This window comes from Sinohyriopsis cumingii, chromosome 1, assembly GCF_028554795.1.
Source record: "Sinohyriopsis cumingii isolate HCF-2022 chromosome 1, ASM2855479v2, whole genome shotgun sequence".
Classification (NCBI taxonomy): Eukaryota; Metazoa; Mollusca; class Bivalvia; order Unionida; family Unionidae; genus Sinohyriopsis; species Sinohyriopsis cumingii.
Window position 1 is genome coordinate 145628556 of NC_142961.1, and position 21551 is coordinate 145650106.

Sequence of the window (21551 nt, forward strand, 5' to 3'; positions counted from 1 at the left end):
ACCCTGACGAGTCCGCCTCTGTAAAGCAGCTGATTTCTTTCCATAAGTTTGTCCAGTTTTCACTAATGTGTAACAAAATACCATAAACTGTTATTGTAAAGCTGGAAAACGTAATTAAAAGTTCGTTATTTGGAACGTGCAGCGACGATAAACTTAAAAGTTTGTAAAGTATGCGTAGACTTTATTTACCACTAGTACAGTTCCATAAAAGTTAGTTCCAAACCCTATGGAGCTCAATCACTTGTTGCTATCTCTCAACTTGATGTAATTCTTGGAAATTCTTTTTTCCATTTCACATGACAACAGCAATCATATTTCCTGTCATGAGTCGTACTTAAATTGGCACATGATGTCCAATAAATATAATTGTGTCCCTTCCAGCTTTTATTCACAAGAATCTGAATATACCTTTCTATTTTTCTGTGTTAATTATTAACACTTTTCAAGAGGCTTATTTCCCATTTTGTCTTAAACATGCATCACTTGCTGGATGCCATTTTAAAAAAATTCTATGATGAACAGTTTGCTCATATAGATGCTTTGCATGAACAAATATGTGCAGTTTAAAGCGTCTGATGTGCTGCTGTAAAGTTAGTCTGGTTCCCTGAAAAATTTCACTACTTCTAATATGAAACCCGGATCCAAATCAAACACAGATGAACAAATTTTCCGAATTTTCTGCAATGATCATTTTTCCATAGTTTTTGCTTGTATGCAGTGAGTCTGTATTTTAAGGGTAAATTTTGTAACACGGCAAAATCGTGAGAGTTGGCAGATCTATGGTTGCAATACATTACCTGCTTTTTTTCATTTTGCTACCTTTTCCAGTCCAGAGAAAGGCTTATGACCACATGACTTGCGGTCAGTGAGAACTTTCTGGGTTTACAAAATTGGTCCTAATGCCCTGATGTTTTTGTACAAGTGCGATACTGAACAAAGGCGGAATGAAGAAAAGATAGAGTGAGACACCCAGAAAGGAAGATGTTAAGATATTCTTCAGACAGGAATGATTAAGGTAGGCTGAAGATACAGCAATACCCCTAAGCTCATTGACTTTGATTCTCATGAAGGAATGACCGATAAGCCTTTTTAACAGTCAGACTTATCCACCTAGCAATGGTGGCTGCCAAAATATCAAAGGTGGCTCTGAAAGGAATGAAAAGACATTTCTGATCATATCTTTTCCCTTTTGAGATACAAACATAAGCCTCTACTTGGGCAAAGAAGTCTTTCTTGATAAATCTTGGTACAAATGCAAGTGAGGATAGGAATTTCAATTTGTTCTGGGGTTACAGAAGGTAGCAGACTCTTGGCCAGAAAGCTGGGCAGATAAAGAGACTGAATCATAGCTGCAAATGATATGGCATGAATTTCATAACTTCTTCTAGCTGATGCTACAGAAAGACAGATGACATTCATTAAGGTTCTCAAAAGAAACCATATTCTGAAGTTCCCAAGGTATTTTACAAAATTACCAAAAGAACATATTAAAGGTTCTACCTAGTCACTGCTGAGTGAGAAACTGGTACTTGGGTACCACCAACTTCCTTAAAAAAGGGAAGTGCTCTTGATCCATCCCAGATCAACATTCTGGCAACTTAATTGAACTGGGAAGTGCCACTAATTTCTCATGTGATCAGTAAGCTGACAACTTTCTTGAACAAATATTGTTATTTAAATTTTATATAAAACCATCCCCGTCTGGGGGTGGAACAAAATTCTAAAATGATTATGCATATCTACCCAAAGCCATCTTATTGTAAGGTTCTTTTATGATTAAGTGCTGGACAAAGAGCTGCCAACCCTCCAGACTCGCAATTAGTGAAATGGGATAAAAATTTATGAATTTTGAACACAATTAGTGAAAATTATATCATGACACTAACTCCATCCACTTCGATGGTCAGTACTGCATTATATGAAAATCCCAAAATGAAACTAAAACATATTATTTACACTGATTACATGTACTACTATATTTGCAGACAAATTTACTGATATACACAAACTTCACGCTATTTGTCACGATATGATGCTGTGGCAGTCTCAAACTTTCTCAATGAGGCCATGGTAAATTTGTTTTCAAAACGGTTTAGGTTTCTTGCCTGCAAGCTAATCTTGGTGACTAAAAAATTGCAGCAAATTTCCAGCACCTAAGGAGGCACTTAAAGTTTGTCTTATTAGGAAATAATCTTTAACTGTCACTGTTGCTGATCTCCAACTGAGAAAGACAGGTTATGTTCAACAAGAAAGCTCACAAACAATGCTTCAGCACTGGTAGCATGCAGGACTTGAGTAGGTGGCTTAAAGTGTTCCAAAACTGAAACCTGCTGGGGGTGCTATAGCAGTGTGCTGTTTCACATTGTTCTGCCACATACCTCCAATGGCTGTTTCGTTGCTTACAATTTATCTTTCATACATGTACTTATAATAATATTACTACATGGTACATACATGACAGATAAATTATAAGAAACAATACCAACCCTTGTGCATATTCCCAATTGTAAAATTCTCGGCACACTACTGTACGAAAAGCATAACGTACATTGATGTTTGATGGCTGAACGCTAGGCCAAATTTTGGTGTACTCCAATCTATACTTCACTTTTCTGTGGAATACAAATCTTTTTCCTTGGAGGTGAAAACATTTTAACTGCAGTTTAATTTAATTACTAAATGGTATTAACCCAGAAGATGAAATGTCGAATGGTGAACAATTAGTGGTGTTGATGTATGCGCAGAAAACTGAACTCAAGCAAATTACAATATGTGTTAATCTTTCAACCTAAAAAATTCCAAAACTCGAAAAAACTGTCTTCATGTAGTTTCCCAACCTTTATGAGCTTTTTTGCTATGAATGTGCTTCCTCACATCGTCTCTGCCACCATGCCCAATGCTAAAATTTGTGGCACACTGTGTGCAAAAAGCACGATGTATATCGGTATTTGATGGCTAAATGCACGGCAAATGTTTGGTATATTCCAAAGTAAACATCACTTTTGGTGCAATACATTTCTTTTTCATTGGTGGTGAAAACGTTTCAAAGATGCAATGCTGAACGGTAATTCAAATCAGTGTTGGCAGCACATGCATGGAGAAAAATTCCGGTTTGGCATCGGTTTCTTTCAAAAGCATTTGTAAAACTAATCTTATACATATAGATTAAAATGCACTAAAATGCATGCTACTGGGCCAACGGTACCAATCGGCTATAGTTCTACTAATATCACAACTAGCAGTGCCGAATCGTTTCAGCAACGGCCAATATCAAGACTAGCACTTAACGGAAAAATTCAAAATAATTGAGAATTGGGGAATTCATGATTTTTTTTGGCAAACTGCGTGAATCAGTGAATCCTGTAGAAAGTTGTGAAATTCACACCAAAATGGTGAGGGTTGGCAGCGAAACAAAATGATTAATTTGATTAGTAATGAACCACGCTATGTCCAATGAGTGACAATTCGCTTCAGACCATGGATGCAAATAATTAATTTTCACTTGTTTTTCAAGAATCAAGTGAGTTTTCAGCAACAACTCTGCATACAGCATGTAATTTCTGGTATTCATGAACATTAAATTAGTACCAAATTTGACAACAGATCATAGAACTTCTTTTTATAACTTCCCAAATTCTTCTTTCTAGCGAAAATTGACACAAATGCAACAATTTACTTTGATTAATGATGCACTGCATTGAGAGAAAAATTGGTAGGGTGAATGACATGAAATCAATGCAAGGTAAACTGAATATCTTTTAGGCATGTTGAAGCAAAATGAAAAACTCGAAGGAAAATATTTTGCCAAAATCACTCTACGCCCCACATGGACACACAATGAGACATCCTTTCATATCAGGATACAAACTTTAGGGATATTAAAATATTAAAATCAATTTCACTTGAATACAGCAATTGATATAGATGATAATGTGACCTTAAAAGCTTTTACAAAGGTCCCTAACAACAACAGTGCGACTGCAAACTTAAAACTATTATGTATGTCACGGGTAAGATAAAAATGTTAATAAGCTGTGAAGAATTCACTATCTCAATTGGTTTATTTTATGTATATGTTGTAAAAGGGATTACAGGTAGCAATTGGGGACTGCAATGCATTACCAGATTGTCTAATATTTTGTTCTGTTAGGTATAATATGTTTGGATGTACAAAAAAAAAAGAAGCAACAAAACAGGATGAACACATGACCATAACCATGTCAGTACCAATCAGCTAGCCTACCTTTCTTGGAGACCTGAGTAACTTCTGACTTTTGCTCCCAACAGGGGACAGCGAATATGGGGATGTATCACTCATATCAAGACTCCTTCGTGACACACGGTACTGAAAAAACAAAATGAATATTAGTACATAATTTAATTCCTTCAATTGGTATGAACCACAATAAAAGTGTCTGATATGCATACTTAGTAATAAATATTATTAGTTTTTCTGAGACAATCAAACAATGTTTTCAAATAAAATTTTGCACAAATCTTTTTAGGCATGTTCTTGTATCATAACTGATGTAAACTGGAAAAAAACCAAGCCAAATATAGTTTATGATGAAATAGAAATACTTTTAATGTCTCTGTTATACTAATTTTAACAGATACATTTGGCCACATTTAATTTCTTATGAAAGTCATACAAAACACTATTTTGCAACCGTATACACATATTAACACAAACAATCATTTAAAACCCTTAGTCCATTGTACACTGGCTGTACATCTTTGGGCTTGTACTATTTTTAAATATTTTTATTTCATTTCTGCTCAAGACAGATACTGAACTGTAGGCAGCTCATCACCTTATGTGACTGTACGAGTATTTATATACCACTGCATACAGATGTATATGTATATTCATTGGTCCTCTCTTTCCCACAAAGATATGGAATCAAAGCATGACAGCTATGCATAAATGCAATAATTTTAACACTGGAACATGTAAGTGGCTTATGAAACTCAAATCCATGGTACTGGTGAAAGGATATTTGAAAGTGTCTTGCTGGTCACATTAAAAGGGCTGTATTGGCATAATAGTTTCTCCATTTACATTATATGTTGAATATATTCAGATAAAATTTGAATATTCATTGATGTTAAAGTAATCAAATTAAATTTTCTTTGTCAACTTTGGTGTTCATTAACACACCTGCAACCAAGCTGCATTGAAAACACTACTTTGAAATCACTTTGAACTTTGTCTCTAAACATGTCGTGAGTAAATTTTGTGAGGGATTCAGATGAAAAATCAAATGTGTGTCAAGTTATTTACCCCGTTTATCTTCAAACTCAGTATGACCAAAAACATTTCTTTAGTGCTGAAGATGGACTGGTGTAAACAAGAGTAGCGACTCTATGGGAAATAACTTGTTCATAATGGAAATAGCACTGGCATTTGGCCATTGTTGTTTATTATGTAAAGACTTTGTTTCATTTCATATGATTGCTGTCCTGTATGATGTTCTTTATCCAACAACACGTGGTTTCATTTTACACATTTCACAAAAAAAGTCTTCTGATTTTAATGACAGTTATTCATCTTAGCTCTACTTAAAACTGTATCAAGTGTGGGATTCTATTTTGATAAACATGTGTACCCATTCCAGAGTAGGCAGTTTACACTTACCCGAAATAGATTTTTACTCTCCTTGGGAACAAGAATCCTCCTATCATCTGGCTGCATATCCTGTAAAAAATCAGCAGTCACTGAAACTAAAAATCTAAATCTTGTAATCTGTAACATTCTGAATCTTTTGCCACGATAATGAAGTTAAGCTGAGCTAATGACTCTTCATTTACTAAAAAAAAATGCTTTTTCTTCTTCAGAAAAAGAGTCTCAAGTGGGCCCGAGATCACTCAAGTGGGCCCGAGATCACTCATTTGGGTGACATCTGCCTAACAGTCAAATGCAAGTGCAATTGTCTAAATATGTGGGTAAGAATGACGTTTGGAGAAGTCAAAGGTTTTTCTATTTATTGAAATGTTGTCCCTATTTGATGATGAATTGGCACAAATTGTACAAAGGCTTTCATTCAAAGATGCTTTATGTCAAATCTGGAGAAGTTCTGTTGAGTAATTTATATGAAGTCTTTAAATGGTTTTCTATTTTTGGTAATGATGGCCATATTAGATGGTAGATTGCCATTATATTTACATTAATTATAGGCCTTTAAAACAAGATGTTTTCTGTTTAATTTGATCAATACAGTTGTGTGTTCTTTGTAGAACAGGTTGTGTCAACAGTCTTCAAGTTTTAGTAACTGCCACCATATTTGTTGGTAGATGAGAAACATGTACACAAATCTGAAATGCCTGCATGCTCTGCCACATTTAGTTAAAACTGGTCACACAGTATCCAAGTAAATGTTCAAAAGATCAAATGTAGACAGACTGCAGGTAATGTATGCAGGTTAAATATGTATGCATGTACTGTATACGATCCTGAGTATGTAAACATAGCTTCCAACCCTCCAGGCTCACAATTAGTGAAAAAAAAGGAATAAAATTAGTGAATTTTGACATGAATTTGTGAAGCAATCATTGAGTCTGGGAATATTTGTCAGAACATATGTTTAGCTTGATCTCCAGCTGATAAAGGTAGATTGTGTTCAACAAGAAAACTCACAAACAATGCTTAAGTGTTGTTAGCTTGCAGGTCTTCCGTTGAGAGCTGAAGTCTGCTGCGAGTTCTTAATTTTCACAACCTCTATGTGCTTTTTACTACAATGTGCATCCTCGCATCGATTCTACCACCATCCCCAATGGTAAAATTTGTAGCACACTGCATGCAAAAAGCATGATGTATATCGGAGTTTGATAGCAGAATGCACAGCTAATTTTTGGTATATTCTAAACTTAACTTCACTTTTTGTGCAATACATTTCTTTTTCCTTGTTGGTGAAGACATTTTCAAGATGCGGTGCCAAATGGTAATTCAAATCAGTGTTTGCGGTGCATGCACAGAGCAAAATTCTGGTTAGGCCCCAGTTTCTCTCAAAAGCATTTGTAAAACTACTCTTATACATATAGATTAAAATACACTAAAATTCCTGCTACCGGGCCAACTGTACCAATCAGCTATAGTTCCACAAATATCATGACTAGCAGTACCGGACCATTTCGGCAACTGTCGATATCATGACTAGCGCTTAACAGGAAATCGGTTATTTTATGAAAGATTTAAAATAATTGAGAATTGGGGAATTCCTGATTATTTTTGCATGCGACATGAATCCGTGAATCTCTGAAAAAGTCGTGAAGTTCACGCCAAAATCGTAAGGGTTGGCAGCTATGTGTAAGGTATACAAAGTAAACTATTCCAAAGGGAAATCTTTAATCATAATTTTATTATTTTTTTAAAATGTACAAGACACAGAAAAGAAAATGTATTTTTACTTTCAGGTCCTCAATGCCTGCAGCAAGAAGTTCATTTTTCAGAAGACAACTGTATGCTAGCCCATCCTTTCCATTGTCATTGGTTGCTTCTTTGGCCTTCCGTGTTTGGACAGGGGACTGAGATGGACTTTCCTACACAAAATTTAAAATGCATGTGTTTTTAAGGTTTTCAGTTGCAAATTTAACTCTATGAGGCTTTTATATTTCATGCACAAGCAGAAAGATTAATTTAAAATGAAGACATTAACAAAGTGTTTTCACCTCACATTCTGCATAATGTATAAGCCACTATTATGAACAATATTTTGTATACATTAATTTCTCATTAAAAATTTTATTATAAAATATCACTCCTCTGAGCATGTTCCAACTGTGTTATTGAACTTTATAAATTTCTGCACTAAAAGGAATTAAGTTGACTTAGTTGTATGAAGAAAGCATGAATATGCAATTCAAACATGCTATCTTTATTCTGTGTTTATTGAAGATGCAAAACTTACTGGAGTGAGATTGAAATTGATGTGCCACGAAGCTCCGGCTCGACTTGGAATGAATCTGTCACTGTACTTGTCCTTGCTTGGCGAGGCCATTGGGCTACCTGGGCTGAGAGTAAGTGGCTGAAAATAACGTAGAGAGAATGACAATGAATATACAAACATAAGATACAACATAAAAATTATAATTCATTATTGCTATAATTAAAAATATTGTGAAAATTGAACAACCTTGGGTAAAGGTTTTCATACCAATAGAATTATATGCAAATAAAAAAAGTTTTTAGTACTGGCCTTCATTTTATATTTGTATCAACCATAGTTTGTCAGCAGGGTGTTTTAAAATTTGTTATGTTTTATTAGGTGTGAACACTGCACATGGTTAATATTTCCTTTTAAGAAGCACTGAAATGTGTGGAACTTTGCTCGTAGACTAAATAAAATAAAATGTCCGGTCATTTAAAAAGGTGGTGATCCCTATCATATCTAGAGTGTGTAATTAGTGTATCCAAAAATATTCCCTATCTTTACTCTTAATGTTGCTACTAAAAAGGCCTGTATCAGACAAAACTATTTATATTACTTGATACTGAACATAATCTATGTTGTGGTTGGGTAAGTTGCAGTGTTTAGATACCTGGGTATCCATCTTTTTGTAGACATTCCTAAGCTGTTATTTTATTCTCAATTGAAATTCCCTATTGGCCTCACCTTTCTATTGTTTCTTACAAATGTGGCACCTGAATAAATGTTACTTTTGGTACAATTACCTCCTCACATGGCAGTGTATTTGAGATTTATATTTGTGCTTTTAAAGATTCTGGATTTATCAATTGTCACACAAACAGCAATTTATAGTATTGCAATCCAATCCAATCCAATCCAATGCAATCCAATGCAATGCAATGCAATGCAATCCAATCCATTATTTGCAAATGATTTACCCAAAGATACATTATTTTACTTGAAAACCTAGCTCTTAATATGAAGCCAATTCTCTGTCCAAAAACTGGATTTTGGAAGCTGCCAGGTAAAGTAAGGCTGACAGATATTATGTTACACCCTAAGCTTAACCGAAAAGAGTAAACAATATATATGCTGAACTATCACCATTTACATGGAAATAAACTGCCCTAATCTGGTGCTAGGAAACTGAGTAACCAAGGCAACTTTTATTTTATGTTAGACCTTGAATTACTGAATTTTTGGAAAGAAAAATAATCTTGATATTTCACTGAAGTGAAAAAAGATCATAATTTTTCACTGGCCTCAAAACAGACAAAGTTAACATAATAACCATGAAATTTGAAATTATTCTTAGATGCTGATGTATCTTAACAGTAAATATGACCACGTAATCTTTATAAAAATAAAAAAAACTCAAGTAAACCCATCAGGGCACAAGTTTTATTTTTCTTAAAATGCTATTTTACTCCAAATCGCAAAGGAAGATTATGTAACTGTTTTTAGTTTTTGTATGAATAATCACAAAACACAGCAGAACATGAACAGTAAACCAAAGACATCTAACAGGATCCAGTAAGAAATCTGCCACTCTCTTCTGTTATACGGCACATCTTCATAGCCAATATATTTGAGCATAAAATAAAAAGAAAGTCTGTTATTACAATTGACTAATGGACATCATTGTGTATTAACACGCAAACTATGAAATATATCCATTATTTCCTAGTTTCAAGCAAACAGCCTCTATATAACAATTATGACGTTTTGGGAAAAAATTGAGATTTAACATAAATCTGGTATCAAATTCTGTTCAATATCTCTAGCTATTTGCTCAAAAATACTTTTAATGACAGTTTCACTATTTACCATTTCACCATTTAATGCTAAACTGAGTCCAAACTGTGCTATTATCCTCTTTATTGAATATAATGTGCCAGCTTATTTGACTGTGACTGACAATCAACCATTGCTAAGCCACCTATCTAACTGGTTATTGTGTTACTTTAAACATACTTATAGGTGGGATTTTACTGGTAAAAGACTAACTGTGGTATTTTCTCAACTTACTGATCCATAGGGAGAGCCTTGGCCATTCTGCTGCCGTAATAATCTCTTTTCATATTCTGGATCCATGTTGCTACTGATAAAATTAGTCTTGTTCAGGTTGACTCAGCAGCTTCATTCTAGATCAATCAATTCCTTAAGAGAGAGAGAGAGAAAAAATAAAATATGAATGATGAATATACTGAAAATAGAATCATATAGAAACAATAAAAGAGAATGATGACATGAAATAGGAATATTTCTGAACATTTGCGAAATGGAATGCAGAGACCCTGGAATTTTAATTTTTGTGAAGAAAAAAGGTTGAATTGGGATATTTTTTGTCCGTTTTAAACTATTAATTCACAAAATAATTTAATAGCCTAGGTAACTCTGACTCTAATATTCCTCACTACATTCATTATAGTAATTTCTCAGCCAGTCAGTACATTATGTAAAATATTCTGAGCTGTGAGGTCTTCTGCACACTCCCTTTTACTCTCACAATGTAACATCTATTACTTTGCAACCCTATGTTCTCTACAAAAAAAAAAACATGCAAACATTTCTGTCTGTGCAAAACTGTATTAGGATGACTGAAAGATTTCAGAATTTGATGCAATTTGTAACCTTCTGCATCATCTCTGCCCAGTTTTGATTGTATTTTCCTTTTTTTTCCTCTCAGGTAGAATGTTATCAAAAATACACTATAAATACTTTTACTTGGGTATTTCTTTTTGGAATCTTTTCCTTTAAACACTCATACCAGCTTCCAGATTTATGCTATTCTGTTAGATGCTGATGAGTAGATTGTGTTATAATAAGCTCATACTTTCTACAGAATCCCCAAAATCATTTGTTTGTACAAGTATTTCACAAATGTATGAAATAAATATGGTTTAAATTAAAGTCAAAAGGACATGTGTCCTATTCTTTTTAGAGTTGTGTTTGGGAATTTTTCACACACAAATTGGGAAAAATGGAAAGTGGCTCATACCCATATCACTCATTAGTCTGTTAGAGGTGATTCAGAATTTGCTATGTAATTAATACACATTGCTTTTGCACTGAGTTGATTGATGCTGCTTTCCAAGCATGCATCAGCAATTATTCAAATTCAACATCAACTGCTGATGGATATCAAGGTACACAGCTCCCTCAATAACTCGCACACAACTGGGCCAGAAAACAGACCAAATTTGGGCATGAGTTACCAAGGGATCTCCAAAATATAGAAAGGACAGTATCCCCACTGAACACTGAGAAAAGTGCCCAACCCTTAAAGATCATTAGCATTATTCTACCTGGTTTCAACAACCTTCACGTGTATAAGAAAACATTTTGTATTACATTAGTGTATTTTGTTCATGTTGAGAAGTTTGGTTCCAACTTCATAAGATTTCTGCAATGCAGCAAAAGGTGCAAACAAAACTGGAAATACTGATGCCAGGATTTCATTGCAAGTAATAACTAAACTTTTTTCATCCTTATGGAAATCTCTGAATGCCAATTCAGGAATTTTAAGTTAACTATAAACTCTGAAACTTGCTTTTCCACAATGAACCATACCGGTGAAATAAAGCTTTCAACTTCAAATACATGTATTCATTGAATCTGGTTGTTAGGCAACCTTTGATGACATTTGTAAATGATAAACCAATGGTCTATGCAACAGTTAGATGAAAACTCTGAACATTAACAACTTTGATAATGGTCATACATGAACACTGTAGTAATATGAAACACTCCACCATCGCCAATCAAACGAAGGCGATCACATCAGGGGACAATAAATGGAAAAGAAAGGCGAAGCGGGCAATAAAATACGATAGTGGAGACCAACACTAAACAGGGACAAGAGGTTTTAATTACCACCAATCTATACCAATCTTTCTTGCATCACATGACCATTATATGTCATGTGATCAACATTAGTCATTGATGAAAGCAGTGTGATATTGCTGACATTTTTTAACTCTCAAGACATTTATGCTCTATGTAAAAGAAATAACTGTTGATCATGTTTCCAGGAAGTGTTGTTTTTGCCCATTGATGATGTTGCTTTCCACGTGTGCATCGGCAAAAATGTCATTAACAGATTTAGTCACAGATGTTCTGTTTTGACTGGGATTAACAGGGATGGTGCTGGCTTTAAAAGTTTTTGCAAACAAAATTGCCATCCTCAATATTCTGTTGCCAGTTTTCATAATGCAGTACTATCAGTTTATCTCAACATCCTCAGGACCAAGGTAATATTGTCATTATAAGTGGATGTTTAAATAAGGGGGGGTCTGAAAATAAATTGAAATTTTTAAAGAGATGACCTGTCATTAGTGACTAGGATTTACGTAGAGGAAAAAAAAATGGAAATTTTGATTACCGTATATACTCGCGTATAAGCCTGTTCACGTATAAGCCGACACCCCCAAACTGAATTGGTAAAACTGTTATAAAGTGCATGACCCGTGTATAAGCCAACCCATAATTTCTAGACTACCGGTACATCACAAGATGCACAAAGTGAGTTCTGAATAGGTTTATTTAGGCAAATCACATTATTAAATAAAATGAAAGTAAGAAAGCTAATTTATATGTTGAAATAAAAACAATTCTAAAGTGTGAAGTCTTAATGGAAATTTAATTAATCCTCATTCAAAAATCATGAATTATAAAATTTCTATCCTTTTAGAATCGTTCAAATTCTGGCTCTGTATCAGACTCAGCAAACAGTTCATGAAACTCAGCTTCTGTTACGGACGTGCTTTCATCATATATGTTGTCATTGTCATCATGGTCATCTGATAGTGTGTCATTCTCCTTCTCGCTCTCCTTGTCATTGTCGGATTGAAATATAGCATCATCCTCTGTTCCATCCATGGCATTGCTGATACAGCACTTCCTGAATGATTTTGCAATCATTTCCGATGGAATTGAGTCCCACGCTTCTTTTACCCACTTGGCGACCAAATCGATGTCCGGCCTCATTAAATTCCCACCTTTTGTCATTTTCACAGCCCCATAACAAACCCATTCTGCCCACATCTTTCGTAACTTGTCCTTAAAAGGTTTGTTAAGGCAGACATCAAGAGGTTGTAACACTGACGTTAAACCTCCTGGTATCACAACCAGTGTTGTTTTCATTTTCTTTGTGGCCCTTTTTACTTCATCGGTCTTGTGTGCACGAAACATATCCCATACAAGCACTGAAGGTTTCCGAAGAATTGCACCTGGTCTCTTGTTCCATACTTTCTCCAACCATTCAACTGTTCCACTTTCATCCATCCATCCCTTTTGCTGTGCACGAACGATGACACCAGCAGGAAATTTCATGCTTTTGGCAGCGTCTTCCTTTTAAAAATGATGACAGGAGGCAGCTTTGATCCATCAGCTAAACAGGCCAATACAACCGTGAAATGGATTTTTCATGGCCGGTCGTTTTTATCAGAAAAGTCTTTTCACCAACAGCATTGACTGTTTTATTGCTTGGTAAGTCAAAGGTCATAGGCAGCTCATCCATATTTCCAATTTGTGATAGTTCAAATGAGCACTCCTTCCTGCATTTAATGACGAACTGCCGAAATGATTTAATTTTTTCTTCCAAGTCTTTTGGTAGCTTTTGTGCTATCTTCGTTCGCTGCCTGAGGCAGAAACCATTCCGGTTCATAAAACGAGAACACCAGCCAGCTGATGCAACAAATTTTGAATCTGCCAACTTATATTTATCATTTTTCGCCATCTGCATAGCACATAGACGAATTGCAGTTTGTGTGAAAATGTATCCATTTTGTCACCGTTCACTTACAAAATCACTGAGTTCTTTCTCCAATTCAGGGAAAGAGGCAATCCCAGTCCGACAAGCCTTCTTGGATTTTGGCATTTCTTCTAATGCTGCTTTGCTTTTACGCCATTCCCGTACTTGTTCTCGTTCACAAAAAATTTGCATGCTGCAGCACAGTTGTTATTTGCTTCTGCATATTCAATAACTTTAAGTTTGAATGCTGCATCATAAGCAGAACGCTTTCTTTTACTTCCAACATTATTCATTTTATTTGATTGAATTGAATATAAACTTCTAGAGAGATTAAACTGAAATAATTTCTTATAGTGGTAGTATACTATTTATATACCTTATCCTGTAATTATTTCCATGTGTGGTTGGTTAACAATTTGTATTTGATAATAATTTATCATTGTTGTTTATTTGTGTGTTTTTTTTAAACTACCGGTAGTGTGATTCAATTGATCAAAATATGATTGGTTTCAGCGTGGACATTATTCAAGAATTGTGACAGCTTATAACTTTGAGCAGAAACCATGTCCACTACCATATCTCATTAAACAATACATCTGAGAGTTGGCATGTATTAGTAAAGTCATTGGCATTGTGCAACAAAACAAACCTATTATCCCCGAGGCATTTACCACGGATTAAGCATATGGTAGCTATTGTACAACAATCTACAGCTAACAACCACTTTGCTTTACAAACAACTAAACAACAGTAGTATACAAACTGTGGCTGCCGATTACTTCTAAAACGCCTGTCAAAGAAATCCCACAAATTATACTGTTTGACAATTATTCACGCTGACTCATATATTGCCCTGTTATTTACCCTTCCTAAGCGTGCGCACAACAAACCCCTATGGAGCCTCTCGCTATTGTTCCTTTAAGACTATCGTACATGTATTTCTACTCTCGATCAAAATGTTTGTCATATATACCTTCAATATAGTAATTCTTTTATTTTTTTACGTAGATTCTTTTTATATTTACACTGAAATAAGCTGGCGTGCATTTGTATGATACCGTAGAGTTTAATGATTACTGATTAGCTGAGGGTTAAATACTTGACTGGAGATTACTAATATGGTGGTTCTTTTGGAAAATACACATACCACCGTGGCTCAAATAACACGTATGGCTGCATTTTCTGGTGGATGGACATCTGTCAAACAGACGTCAAGTACGTTAAAACATGTTTTTCATTCATTATCCTACCACTTAAGTTAGAAAAAAAATATTTGTTTCACTTCAAGACAGCACAAATCTTATGAGCCATTTGGCATCATTAGGCTTTTTTTGTTGTTGTTGTAGGGTTTAACGCCATTTTTCAGCCCACGATAGGCTATACATGGCGGCCAGTATTAATGATGGAGGAAGAACCCGGAAAACCCCGGAAAAAACCACCGACCCACGAGAAGCTACTGGCAAGCTTTCTCACATGCCCACATTGGCTGAATCTTAGACTCGAACCGCCGCAGACAGAGGTGAGATGGCAGTGATCCGTAACGAAGAGCGCTTTAGACCACTCGGCCACTCGGGGCCCCGGCATCATTAGGCATGTGATCTCATCTTTGGCTATCGACAGAAACAAGAAATACTGGAAATCGAGGGGAAAAAAGTGTTAAAAATTTCAGACTTGGACCTTGGCCCGCAGATAAGCTGACCCCCCTTCTTCCAGGCCTTATTTTTTTCCTAAATTTTTCAGCTTATATGCGAGTATATACGGTAAATGAAGACAACTAGTCTGAAACACTTGTATACTGACAACTTACATTTGTAGAGTATACTACACAACATGCTAAATAATATCTATACAGTAGTCCCCCTCTTATAAGGCCACCCCTAATGCAGCAGGGAAGTGGCCTTATAATGCGGGTGGCCTTTCTAGAGGGGGATGACAAATGTGAATAGTAAATACATATGAAAAAAGTCACAAAATATTTAATATTTTAATTAAAAAATTCACATGCATGATGTGAAATAAATGTAAAACAAACTTTGTCATCATTTTCAAAAGAATGCTATGAATAACCATTGATATAGTTTTAAAACTGTCTTTATAATTATGTTACAGTTCACATCATCTGTCACTTTGTTGGTAACAGTCTAAAAAACGAACCAGTCTCATCACATTAAAAATATCCTTGCTGTCATATCCTCTGCACATATCGTTTAGTCTTTTGTTCCAATCTTCGACAACTTCATTATTAACATCAGTTGATTCGCCGCTAATGAGAGAACACTTGATATTGTGTCGCACTTGAAATCTGTGCAACCATCCGTTACTTGCGGTAAAGTCGTCATATCCCAATTCAACTGACAAACTTTTTGCTTTATCTTGTCTTTCAAATCAGGATACAAACGTCTCCTGGCTCAAACAATCTTCCTTTCTCCGTCCATTTCACCTTTCCACTTCTGCAGAATTGTTTCATTATCTTTCATGATATTGTTTATCTCAGTCTTCCCGACGTTAGTTTTGTGCAAGGATCCTCGACGACGCCCCCCCACGTCAGTTTAACTACTTTCACGTTCTCCTCTAAACTGAGAATTTTTATTTTCCTCGATGACATATTGATCTTTTTGCAGTAAGTTATTCATGTTGCCAACTACAATACTGATGAAACAATTTTGTATGCATCTAAACAAATTGCCGTGTTTTTAAAGGAAGTGATCTTGTCACGTGATTCGTTAGTCGCAGTCTGGTACCCTATTGTTTTTATACATTTCTTGAAACTAAGTGAGAGAAGCCAAAACGGCTTCGATATGTACCATTAACATCATGCAGATTTGACCTCGCGGCTGCTAAGATCCGTAATTTTGACAATTATTGTCAGTAGTAATAGCCACTGATTACCAAAGTGAACAAGCTCAACATCTTACTAAGGGAAGCCATAAAGGCTATTAAACCATTTTCCTGTTGACTTGGGTATTGTACATCGATACTGCCACTTCTCAGCTGTTACTACTGTTCGATAATTGTAATTTTAACAATTATCAGAGTGACTAAACCGGACATCTTATGATAACACAGCAGTAAGGCTAATTGGATTACATGTACGTACCCTTTTGTATGGATTAAAATTTGAGTCTTTCTCGGTTTTTATGGAATAAATTTGGCTTCTCGTGAGGCGTAAATGATATAATATTAACCTTGGTGGTAAATGTACTTTATTCAACACTTCTTTCAGTAACGAAAACCTGACATCGGGAAACAGAAATCGTATTACTTAACACATGTTATGAATAAAATACTGGTTCTGGATACATATTCATATAAAATGTGGCCGCTTTTGAGGGGTAAATTTTATAATTTTGCACTAATATGCTGGCCGCTGGTCGCGTTAGCCGGGTGGCCTTTCGCGAGGGGTACTTTTGAACACAAACTCGTCGGTGCCAACGGATTCTGGCCGTAAGGAGCGGGTGGCCGCAGGTCGGGGGGACTACTGTACACAAATGAAAAATCCATAAAGTCCAGTATTCGATCATGTTAGAAAATTCATGTATCAGTCAAATCCCATTTTTTATATATATATATATATATATATATATATATATATATATATATATATATATATATATATAATATGTATGTATGTATGTAAAACAGTAGTCCTCATTTGATGAATATCCCACTGTCAACAAACATGTTTCCCTAAATAATTCACTCTATTTATTCTCCTAGCAGCACATCACTGAATAGTTGTTAATATGCTACACGTACATGTACTTAAATTGGCCTGGATTTTGGCAAGGCTACCAAGGGAATGAGGCTATCCATGTGAACAAATTAAAGTTTTACATTCTTGCAAGATGTCTCACCTTCATTTAACTCAACAGCCAGATATATATTGTGTTACGCATATCTGATGTAATTCATATTTATTTCAATTTAATTGTTTGTCAGTTTTAAAAAAAATTTATTCTATTATATGCTATTATAATGTAAATTTATTCACTGGAGATTATAGTTTTCCAGAAAATCAGTTGACCTGAATCATTCTTTCGTAAACACCAGGTGTTGATCTAATTCCTGACCTTGTTTCAGAATTTGTAGCAACCTTCGTAAACAAGTTCTATTTTAAAATGATTGTTTTCGTCAGGGTCATTTTTGGTGTACGTGACATAAACACGACCATGTGACCCCACCCTTTCGAGTTCGCAATTCCGGTTTTTCCATTACTGCGCATTTGTTAGTTTAATAAAGATGCATAGAGAGAGAGATTTCTCAGTTTTGGGCTTTTTACAGTGATGTCAAGTTATTTTGTTGTAGCCAGATTTTGAGTTAAAATTTTCTTCAGATCAGTTGGATTTCAAAAGGATTCTTTTTTCTCTGGAAATATTTTGAGGAGTGCTCACAAAGAAATTCTGAAAAGACATTGCTTACAAATTTAATTTGGATTTCCAACACCAGAGTGTCATTATTTCTATTTCTACAAGGAACTGTAGATAAGCACAGTACTGACTACAGCATACATCATCCATCTTGGATCTTCCATCAGGATTTGAACTTGAAATTATTAGAACATTTATTACTAGGATTTTTGCAATTTAATTTGTGGATTATTCTTGGTTTATTTTTGGATTTGATTCTTGAAACCGTAAATTCTTCTCCTTTCTTCATTTTTACAGAATTTTTCCAGGGAAATAGATTATTTGTTAAATTTTAAAAGGCTTGTTGTTTTCACTCTTTCTGTGTTACTGTTTATTTGAGCCTAAGCAAGTAACAATTGTTTGAAAATATTGGAACTTTAATTGGGGTTTTAAACCACCAACGGTAGCGACCATAAGAATGAACATTTTTGCTACAAACAGGAAACTTTCACGGCACAATAAATATGTTCCAATTAATAAGAAAAATGAAATAATGCTTTTATTTAAGTTTGTTGCCAACCTTCTGTGATCAAAGGTCTTTGGCTTGCTTTGATGAAGGTTTGTGTGTTATTGAAGGTGCTGCTAAAGGCACTCTGTGAAGGACCAAACAAATGGCCCTTTGTTACTGCTGTGGCAAAATCAAATAATTGCAAAACAATGGCTGAGACAGAATATTTTTCCATTTATTTAGTATATATATATAGAATGATCAATGCTTCAAAGGTAATCAGTTTTCTTTGAAGTTTCAGCATAAATATTTTTTTCTGGTACATTTTTCTGGTGGATTGTAGTCATTCATGTTCCCAATTTCAGAACTGGTTGATTGTACCAAGTCAGGTAGCATGACTGTTTGGGTTATATTTAATAATTACACCACACAGAACTAAGGACAGACATCAGCATTAGCAGATCATGATATAACAATGCCATGTTACGGTGGTTTGTCAACATGAACAAAGGATTTGTTTATGTAACAATAAATTCCATTGCAAATTTGAATTTCTCAACTCCAAACCTAAGATACAGTTTTTAACAACCAAAAATCTAGTCATCAAAAAGACTGACAGATGGTATATATTATCACCACCAAGGAAAAAATTGCAATTTGCAACACTGGCGAAGCCCAGCACAATCCCTGGATTAATACTTAAAAAGAGAAGTGTTTTAAAGGATTTAATGCGAAGTGGGATATTACTTACCATCCGAATGACAAGGTCAGTCAAAATAAATTTATTGATCACTAGTAGGTGTTCGATAGTAAGAATTATTAGAGGATGAAAACTACAGTATGAAATATGGTCCAGCCCAGTTGGTCTCTGCTACCAGTAGTATCAATAAGAAAAAAGCAGAGGCCTACTTCTTGGTCTAATCTTTCAGAATAATACCACGATTCTTTACTTTACCTATTTCATCACCAAACGCTTTGGATGTGAAATATCTCAGATACAAAATATTATGCTTAACAGCATGCTGGATGAACATCATTCCATGTACAAACTATACCGAGTACGATCTGTCTTGGCTATGAATTGCCCATGTTATTAATGGAGATGGGATCCAAATGGTCCGAGTACAACTTGTCTTGCATACGAGATAATTTATGTGATACGACTTGAAATCCATAATTTCGTGCATTACATTTTATTGGTATTAACCAAATAATCGTCTGAAATGTGTAGCTATGGCTCATCAACAACAGGTTTAAAATTCGAGACAGGTGTACTCAGATTTCGATAATTTGCCCTCACTGCTTTATATATATTTTGAGACTAGTTTTAACGACAGCAACTACCTTCAGCAATTAGAATTGTTATTTTTCTCCACTCACCATTAAAAACTCCGATAAAATCAGCTATATTTGAAACAGTATTTGCTAAAATATTATGTGAAATTTGAAAGGAAGTCGTTGCTTGTATGGCGTCAAGCATTGCATTCTGGGGTCCGTTCAATAGACTGGTTCGGTGAAATCAATCACAACCCACGACGTCAAGGGCTTGCCTTCTGCGATAAGGACCGAGGATATTTTAACTAACAGTTTTCAATCAATATTTATATTTCACAAATGAATTTATTTTATATAGTAACTCATTTTACATTGTATGTATGTATTGTATGTATGTATGTATGTATGTATGTATGTATGTAAAGTGTTAAAAATTAGTCCTTTTCGCGAAACGTTCCCGTTTCTTGGAAAAGACTAACCGTCTGCGAAAAGAACCCAATACGATTTTACTAACATTTTCGCTACATTTCACCAATAAAATTAGTTCGTGTATTCAGCATTGTATGCAGATTATTTTCAAATTCAATATTACAGTAACCTCAGCAAATGTCTATCACGAAACCGACATGAACTGTTTGCAGAATTTCCTGATAACGTTATAAATTATTTATATAATACTAAAAAAGAAGATTCATTAGTCAAATCAAATAATTTGGGTGTTGATGAATTCGACGCAAAGTAAATGGACTTTAAAGTCTATTACATTTTTTTTTTTTATTTTTACAGGTGTAATGTTGTCCTGGACATGTTTCAGATATTTTGTAACGTGTATTTAAATAATCTTATATGTCGTCCTAAAATGTCATGATTTCATTGAAAAGAAATGGCATTTTTTGTTTAAATTGCCTCGTACACAGAGTATTTTGATAATAACGTATTGTTAATGAGGCAACATGTACACCCAGCTATACTGAAAGGACTGGAAAATTAATAACTGGATAAACGGCAATAACGAAACTGTTTTGACAAACAGGTGGACAAGAAACGTAGATTCACTACAACAGAACCGCAGCCATGCAAAAGTGATATTCTTACAATCCATCGCCTCTACCAACAGCTCATTGCTTCAAACCCGGGTAAAGATACGTAAGAAAAAAGCAATCAGTGAAGGGTGAAAGAAGAACTGAAGAATTATTCAGTGAAAGCACTTTAAAGGAGGATGAATAGGGATTTATAAACGTGTTTAATACTGACCTTTACTAAATAAATATTTCTCTTGGATACATACCCAGGAATGCAAACAATAGTAAATAAATATCGATATATTGATTGTTTGATCGTTTGATCGAGAGGAAGGAGATTACAATGAAACATGCATAATATACTTTGTTATAACACGATTTCAGTAGGTAACACAAAAGTCAATAAGTAGATAGATAACCCAACCATCAAACCCAATAGATTTTATCCACCAATAGCGGATATCGTAATCATGACTAGGTGGGTATCTATGTGTGTTTGTGCGTGTATGGGTGTGTGTTTGTGTGTATGTGTGTGCGTGATAGAGAGACAGACAGAGACAGAGAGAGAGAGAGAGACAGAGAGGGAGGTATCTTAAAGCGGGACTTTCAGCATTATGATTTAACTCAAAAACATTATATTGACATCTTTTGTGTACTCCGTCTGGATCCCGTTGAGAATAATTACAACATCCAGACTTTCTCACCATGCTACAGACACTTATTATTAGTAGTAGTAGT

The 21551-nt window shown here is 34.9% G+C and overlaps 1 protein-coding gene across 1 annotated transcript in view; it reads right to left on the minus strand.

Annotated features, from left to right (window-relative positions):
- Positions 1–20006, minus strand: part of LOC149808092 (fizzy-related protein homolog) — a 58961-nt gene extending 38955 nt beyond the window's left edge. The window contains exons 1-6 of the mRNA XM_089973459.1: positions 19897–20006; positions 9936–10067; positions 7908–8024; positions 7408–7539; positions 5639–5698; positions 4244–4345 (exon numbers count right to left, since the gene is read on the minus strand). Coding sequence (XP_089829585.1) covers positions 4244–4345; positions 5639–5698; positions 7408–7539; positions 7908–8024; positions 9936–10001 — 477 coding nt within the window. The 5' untranslated portion in view covers positions 10002–10067; positions 19897–20006. The remainder of the gene's footprint in view (positions 1–4243; positions 4346–5638; positions 5699–7407; positions 7540–7907; positions 8025–9935; positions 10068–19896) is intronic.
- Positions 20007–21551: the final 1545 nt, after the last annotated feature.